Source organism: Engraulis encrasicolus, chromosome 11, assembly GCF_034702125.1.
Source record: "Engraulis encrasicolus isolate BLACKSEA-1 chromosome 11, IST_EnEncr_1.0, whole genome shotgun sequence".
Classification (NCBI taxonomy): domain Eukaryota; kingdom Metazoa; phylum Chordata; class Actinopteri; order Clupeiformes; family Engraulidae; genus Engraulis; species Engraulis encrasicolus.
In genome coordinates this window covers 14,964,171-14,972,244 of record NC_085867.1, presented here as the reverse complement: position 1 = coordinate 14,972,244, position 8,074 = coordinate 14,964,171, and the positions used below count along the sequence as shown (strand labels likewise).

Here is an 8,074-nt window from a genome sequence, read left to right as displayed (position 1 = left end):
CGATAAATGACGTTTGTTGGCAAACGATAACAATGAAGTTTGTTTGTCTGTTGAAATGATGTTACAAGTGGGCAAACGAAACAATAAATGAAGAATAACTCAGCCTGGTCTCATTAAATTGCGTTAACTAATGCGAGTCTTTGTGGCATTCCACTGTCATTCATGGATAACTTGTGAACATAGTGGAATATTTATTGGGATGCTCATGTGTGTCTTTAAGCAGTCTGTGTATCTCTTCACAGCAACATGACACCATATTGCGACCCTATTTTAGAGAAAAGAGAAATCACAAATAAAGTCGCGGCTTAGAACATAATGTGTAGCCTCATTCTTTGTGCTTTTGTTGAACTCAATGCACCTGCAGCTCTTGTTTGAGATGGGAGCGATGCAGACTCATCCCACGTGCTGCTGTGTTTAACCGGCATCCTGCTCGACTGATACCGAACGTGAGGGGGGGCTGAGAAGGGTCCCTCCTCCTCCTCCTCGCCTGGATCAATTGTCCAGTCAAGGAAAAGCTTGTAGTCGTTAGCGATGGCGTCTGCGATATAAAAGGCGGGTCGTCAGAACCACTGGCGCTGTGAGAGCCATACACCCCACACCTGCACACACATAAACACACCACTCGCCTCCGCCTCCTCCACCACCTCACACTGTGCCCGTCATCTGCACCTTCACCCCCCGTCTGACCGGATGAGCTACCCGATGGATTCTATAGGGAGTAGGAGAATGATGGACTCCCGGACGACTTACGCCCGCTCCAGTGGCTCTCCCTCCAGCGGGTACCGCTCCCAGTCCTGGTCCCGTGCAAGCCCCGGATCCACAATCACGTATAAGAGGAGTGTGGGGAAGCCGGTAGCCCGAGCCTACAGCTCCACGGTGCTTAGCGCCGGTGATAATGTCGACTATGGCCAAACGGCGGTTCTTAACGGAGACTACAAGCGCGCCAACGAGAAGGAGCAACTCCAGGGGCTGAACGACCGCTTCGCCGTTTATATTGACAAGGTGCACTACCTGGAGCAGCAGAACCGGCAGATCGAAGACGAGATCCAGGAGCTGCGAGAGAGGCAAGCCTCGCAGTCTCAACTTGGCGATGTTTACGACCAAGAGCTGCAAGAACTGCGCTCCATGTTGGAGCAGATTCACCACGAGAAGGCGCAGATTCAGCTGGACACGGAGCACATCGAGGAAGACATCCAGCGGCTTAGGGACCGCTTTGAAGATGAAGCCCGAATCAGGGAAGAGACGGAAGCCATCATCCGCGCCCTGAAGAAGGACATGACAGACTCGACACTAGTGAAGGCAGAGTTGGAGAAGAAGGCACAGGCGTTGCAGGACGAGGTCGCTTTCATTCGCAACAACCACGAAGAGGAAGTGAATGAGTTGCTCGCCCAAGTCCAGGAGTCGCAGATAACTCTGGAGAAGAGGGACTACCAGAAGACCGACCTCACCGAAGCGCTCCGGGAGATCCGCTCGCAACTGGAGGGGCACTCTTCCCAAAATCTGCAGCAGGTAGAGGACTGGTTCATGTGCAAGTTCTCCAAGCTGAACGAGGCGGCAGAACAGAACAAAGATGCCATCAAATCTGCCCGGGATGAGATCGCAGACTACCGCCGCCAGCTGCAGTCCAAGACTATCGAGCTGGAGTCGGTGCGAGGCACGAAGGACTCCCTAGAAAGGCAACTTAATGACATCGAGGACCGGCATAACAGTGACTTGGCCAGCCTTCAGGTGGGTGCGCAATACAACACTAAATAGCTCTGCTCAAGTGTAGCCCAACATATTAATATATTAACATTTTATGTTAACATGTTTTTGTTATATAGGTTTTGTAAGGAGAGTGCGTGATGTCTGGTCTAAGTTGTGAAAAAGGTTTCGATAGAAACCGAGACAGGCAACAAACTGCGTCACGTCTTGGTGCTGTGTACAAGCCTTGCTCTCCAAACTGAAAAATCTTGCTTCATATTTCATCCTATATCCTAAACAATAAGATAGCATAATTTATGCACTGCATGGGACAAACGCATATCATGGGCAAAGAATATAGGATGCTATGTTCAAATGAATTAATTGCATATATATCTTTGATTAATCAGCGCTGCTATGGTGTAGCCTCTATATTTCCTCTATAGAAAGTTGAGGATGATACGCACTTGCTGCACCTAAACACTCAGTCAAATTCAGGTGCGCAATAGCATTTGAAGTGCATCTGTATTTTTCCGGACAAGTGGTGGATGACTAGGTCATTTCACACAACTACAAACATTAAAAATAGCAAACCAGTGTAAAATATAGTAACATTGCAAGTACAGATATTCTGATTCTGAGCAGACCCGGTCACCCCTGGTGTTTTCCTTGCTGAGTCAGAACTGCAGCTCACTGTGTGAAATTGGCTGCGTCCTTACATCACCCCAACGCGCTCCAAGGAGCAGCACCAGACACGCCATTGGCTGCCCTTGAAAACGACTCCTGTCCTCAGCTGACCTGCAAGTTGCTTGAATGCGTCAGAATAGGGATTTCTTTAGCCAATAACGAATTAATATTGGAGGAAATGCAGGGGATCACAGTTTTAAACGAATAACAACTGGTCGTTTTTTTTTTTTTAAACTCCACTGAATATTCAAACAGGGATTTTCCTTTCGAATATCTTGTTTTTTGTTTCCAGCATATGCTGCATTGCATTGTATTACATTGCGTTGCATTTCGTTGCATTGGATTGCAATGCAATTTTCCCAAAAAAGTTCGGTGTGGAATTAAAAAGTGACGCAGCTGTGCGTGTGAGACGTGAGAGCCACGCCCTGGTGCATAGGCTACAGTAGCCTATGCAGTGGGGGTGACTGATTATCTGACACAGACCTCTTATCACTTGTCTGAAAATAGCACAATATAAGCTATTCACTAGCCTCTCTTCCACAATAGTCTTAATGGTATTAAGCATAACTCTTCTTAACATAAGAAACAATCTGCTTTTGCCTCATAGGAAACAGTCAATCAACTGGATAATGAACTGAAGAGCACGAAATGGGAGATGGCTCGCCACCTGCGCGAGTATCAAGATCTGCTCAATGTAAAAATGGCCCTTGACATAGAGATTGCTGCATACAGGTAAACAGCCTCTGGCACTACATTTAAACATTAAGGAATTATATTTAGCTTAATGTTTTGATGGATTATAAAAGAGTATAACACAAGGGTATTTGTTTGATACGGATCTTTTTCCAACGTCTTAACTTAAAAACAGAAAACATAATTACATTTTTTAAACACTTGATATGGATCTTGGTATGAATTATCTAATAATATAATGATATACTTATAGGCTATAGCAATGAAATGAGTTACTATAGCACAGCACATTACTACTGTGACAAATCCAATATATAAACAATATGGTTATGCCACTGTCCTTCACCATCCAGGAAACTTCTGGAAGGCGAGGAGACCCACTTCAGCACTTACCCCTACCGCCAATCCGTCACCACCAAGTTCACCAGGAGCGAGCCCCCCAAACTGAAAGTGCAGCACAAGTTTGTGGAGGAGATCATCGAGGAGACCCGCGTGGAGGACGAGAAGGCCGACATGGAGGAGGCCCTGGCTGAACTAGCCGAGGAGCTGACTGCTGCCCTCGGAGGAGATGAAGGAGGAGAGGATGAGGAAGAGGGTGAGGGGGAAGGAGAGGGTGATGAAGGAGAGGAAGGAGGTGATGAAGAAGCAGAAGGAGGAGAAGGAGAGGAGAAAGAGGAGGGAGAGGAGAAGGAGGACGAAGAGGGGGAGGAGGGCGAGGCTGAGGAAGAGGAGGTGGTGGCCTCTAGCGGAGCTAAAGTGAGCGCTAGCGCCCCTGCTGGTGAGGAGGAGGAAGGTGAGGAAGAGGAAGGTGGAGAGAAAGAGGAGGGAGGAGACGAGGAGGAAGGAGAGGGAGGTGAAGAGGGAGAGAAAGAAGGAGATGAAGAAGAGGGGGCAGAGGGAGAGGGAGGAGAGGAGGAAGGAGGAGAGGGAGAGAAGGGTGACGAAGAAGAGGGTGGAGAAGATGAGGCTCAGGAGGAGGAAGTGGAGGAGACCGTGCTGAGCACCAAGGCAACCGACACCAAGGCCTCTCCAGACAAAGAGAAGGCTGAGGAGAAGGAGGAGAAGAGTGGTGGAGAGGAGGAGGATGAGGGAAAAGCTGAGGAGGAGGAGGGAGGTGAAGAGGAAGAGGCTGGTGACGACAAGGAAGAGGGCGACGCAGGAAGTGACAAGGGCTCCCACAGTGGTGACGAGAAGGAGACCGCCAAGTCATCTCCAGAGAAGAAGGAAGAGAAGAAGGACGACAAGAAATCAGAGGAGAAATCCGAAGCCCCCGCAACCAAAGCTGAAGCCCCAAAGACCGAGAGCCCCAAGACTGCCAAAACCGAGGCCTCTCCCCAGAAGAGCCCTGAAAAGTCCCCACAGAGCGAGTCCCCAAAAAGCGAATCCCCAAAAAGCGAATCCCCAACGAAAGAGGCCCCGAAGACCGAAGCTGTGAAGAGTGAGCCGCCCAAGGCTGAGGCTCCGAAAGAGGCCGCCCCAAAGCCCGAGAGCCCCAAGAAGAAAGAGGAGCCCAAGGCTGCACCAAGCCCCAAGAAGGAGGACAAGAAACCCGAAGCACCAAAGGAGGAAGCACCCAAGTCTGCACCTGAGAAAGAGGAGAAGAAGAGTGAACCAGAGTCCCCCAAGCAAAAGGAAGTAGAAAAGGAAGACGAGAAGGACAAGAAGGAGCCAGAGAAGGAGAAGGAGAAGGAGAAGGAGGCGGAGGAGAAGCAGGAGGACGTGATCTCCAACGGCGTGGAGAGCCCCACCAAGGAGGAGGAGGACGGCCAGAAGGTGATCATCACCAAGACCGTGGAGACCATCACCACCGGCGAGGACGGGGCCAAGCACGTCACCAAGTCCGTGACGGTCACGGAGACCAAGGTGAAGGAGACGGAGGAGGTGGTGCAGGAGAAGCTGGTGTCCACGAAAAAGGTGGAGAAGCACTCCTCGCAGGCCGTCAAGCAGGTCACCGAGACCGAATAAACACCCAACCACCACTGTTACCACGACGACAACGCCTAAAACACATCGAGATCAGGAGGGAAGGGAAGGTCAACATGAAGCAAATCAACAAAAAAATAAACAACGACAAACAACAAACACGCACACAGAAAACAAGACTAACATTATACGATTCTGTAACAAATTAGAACAATGTATTCATGCTAACCACTCGAATCAAAATAAATCAATAAGTCACACAGCAAGCAGTAGAGAGAAGCCATAAGATTTTCAAGCGTCCAAGCTTAACGTAACAATCCTCAAAAACATGCATGTTGACAGAGCTTTCCGTGGGCTTAGCTGCAGATGGAGAAGGGCTTGTGTCTGGGTTATGAATGTCTCTGTACCTTTTCCCCTTCCTTTACGTTTACTTTTCCTTTCTTTTCTCTGTGCAATACATGGGAAGTGGGGAAAGGGGGTATTTGTGGTCTCTGCATGCTAGCACAGGAGAGAAGGAGAACAGTCTCCCATCACTTGGGAGGGGGGTGGGGATGGATTTACAAGTCAGTGCGTGAAAATGTGTGCAATGTGTGTGTTTGTGTCAATGCGCGGATGAATGACCCAGGAATATGTGGTGTGTCTACTGAAAAAGTTTCGGTGGTGAGTGTGATGATCAGTGACATAATAAAAAGTACTTGAAGTTCAAATGATGTTTATATGGTTTAACGTGAGCAGGGACCGTGTAGGTATATATATATAAAACTGAAGTAGCCTTACAAATCACAGGAGGACAACAACTGAGCCAAATATTAAAAAACCAACAACATAACACTTTTACTGAAGAGAACGACATCGGAAAGACAAACCCATGACCATACATATACAATACCTACAGCAACTAAGAAACTCCTAGCCTTAAACATGCTTTTTACTGTTGTCTATTATGTTTACCTAACCAGTGCTATGACAGTAAGAAAAAAACAACAAAACAAAAAACAAAACATGACAATGCGCACACATACATTCTTGTATGCCTAGACAGGACTTGAATTTAAATACTGAATATTAAAATGAGGTGCTACTGTTTGCAATCCCATGTCCATCATGATGAATTTCTCAGCAGCATTTGCTCAATAAATGTCATATCAAAAGGCTTTTGGTCTCCAGTCTTTCTTGGTACTAAATATATTCTTTCTGAAAGCCCACCTGAGAAACTCCCATTGTCATTGTGACACAGCACTCCACAGCACACAAGTGCACACTGCACACAAAAAAAATCCTTTTATGCCTCACCCGTGCAAGGGGGCAGCCCCCAAGGGCACCCCAAGGGAGCAGTGCGGCAGGACGGTACCATGCTCAGGATACCTCAGTCATGGAGGAGGATGGAGGAGAGCACTTAATAAGTCTCCCCCTGGCGGGTCGGGAGTCGAACCAGCAACCTTTGGGCTACAAGTCTGACACTCCAACAGCTTACCCATGACTTTTTGAAACATATATTACAGTGTGCACATATGTATAGCAGCAAATCAAGCTCTGACAGTATAATGGGGTCCTCCTAGGGCAGATTGATTATACAGGATTAAATTATTACATTACATCACAAAGCTGATGCTTTTATCGAAATAAATTAATCCAGTCTACTACTCTGCTAACGTGCTCAACAGGAGGAGGAGTGTTGGGTTAGGCACTTCCATCCATGGCACTTCAGACTCGAACCTGCGACCCGCTGACCTAAAGTCCAAATCTCTATAGATTAGACCATGGATGCCTAAACATTAGATTTTAACATTGAAAGAATTGACATGTTCTGAAGTAAGCTAAATGGTGTGTATATCTGCAAGATTATGAGATACCTTGATCATCATGCTGTCCACCTTGTGTAAGTTTCAATAAAGCAGTCTGTAACAATTCTGATGAGCAGGAGTGTCGTGCAGGGGGGTAAAGTGTGACTGAGCCCCATGTAGGAGGCCCACAAACAGTCAGATTTATGAAGACATACACACATGGCTGGGGGGTCCATGGAGCTGGTTGTACATAGGGCCCAAAATTTGCTGCTACGCCCCTGCTCAGGGACGGATAAATGCACAGGCTAAATATGGCGGCAGCCTAAGGGCCCCCGCCTGCCAGGGGGCCCCGATTGGCCAAAAGTAAATAAAAAATGGCAGAACTGTGATAGACATTGAAAAATGCATCTGTTGTGACAAATATAATGTCTAAATCTTGTTAATACTCCACTCCACCGTTGGGAGAAAAGTAATCCATAATTCCTGGTTTGTAAGTCTGACTATGTCTATGTAAATTTGTCTCGAAATTTCACCTCGAGTGGGGCCCTAAAGCAACCAGCAGCCTAGGGGGCCCCGGTCTTCTTCATCCGGCCCTGTCCCTGCTGATGACCCTCAATGTGATAAACCCACAACTCGTTTTGGGAATACGCATTTGGAGAGTAAAAGTGGTAAATCACGTTACACAATTCAATCTCACCTGTATAATGTAAATTAGGTCATGAAATATAGCCCTGTTTGCAGCGCTTCAAAAAATGATAAAGGCATCTATTTTCAGCCAAGGTTGCTTGAAAGCATTCGAGATGGACCGGTCGGCGTTCACTTTCCATTTTAAAAATGGACCAGTGAACGTGCTTTTAGCTGCACATTGATCAGCTTCGGGAGAGTAGCCGAAACGTCCCGAGCTGAACTCGATTCCCCGAATCCAGCTGGAAGCACCCCCGTGTCCTCAAATGACCTACCAACCAGGAAAACCTCTCTCTCTCTCTGTTTAAAAATAGGATGTCACTATCGCAGTTTTTAACTACTGTTTGCAAAGGTGCATTTTTGTTGATCGCATGGTTTCTAAGCAGCTTAAGGGGCTCGACAACATTTATTTTTGGGAAGGAAGCAGAAACAACCCAGTCTAAGCCACGTAAACAAAGGTGGATCTAGCCTTCCTTCTTTGACGTAAAGGAAAGGCAAATAAACTTGTGCATTATTTCGATTCGTGTAAGAGGTAACTGCGTACACCCATTTTGAAACCATCGCGTATTTCGCACTTATTTCATATCGAGCCGACAGTTTTTTTAATAAAATGTTTACTG

At 47.2% G+C, this 8,074-nt stretch overlaps 1 protein-coding gene across 1 annotated transcript; it reads left to right on the top strand.

The window, feature by feature from the left end:
• Nucleotides 1-592: 592 nt before the first annotated feature.
• Nucleotides 593-6,140, top strand: nefma (neurofilament medium chain a). Its single transcript, XM_063209995.1, has 3 exons — nt 593-1,728; nt 2,978-3,102; nt 3,417-6,140. The coding sequence occupies exons 1-3, from the start codon at nt 691-693 to the stop codon at nt 5,026-5,028; spliced, it is 2,775 nt and encodes a 924-aa protein (XP_063066065.1). The 5' UTR covers nt 593-690; the 3' UTR covers nt 5,029-6,140.
• The last annotated feature ends 1,934 nt before the right edge of the window (nt 6,141-8,074 follow it).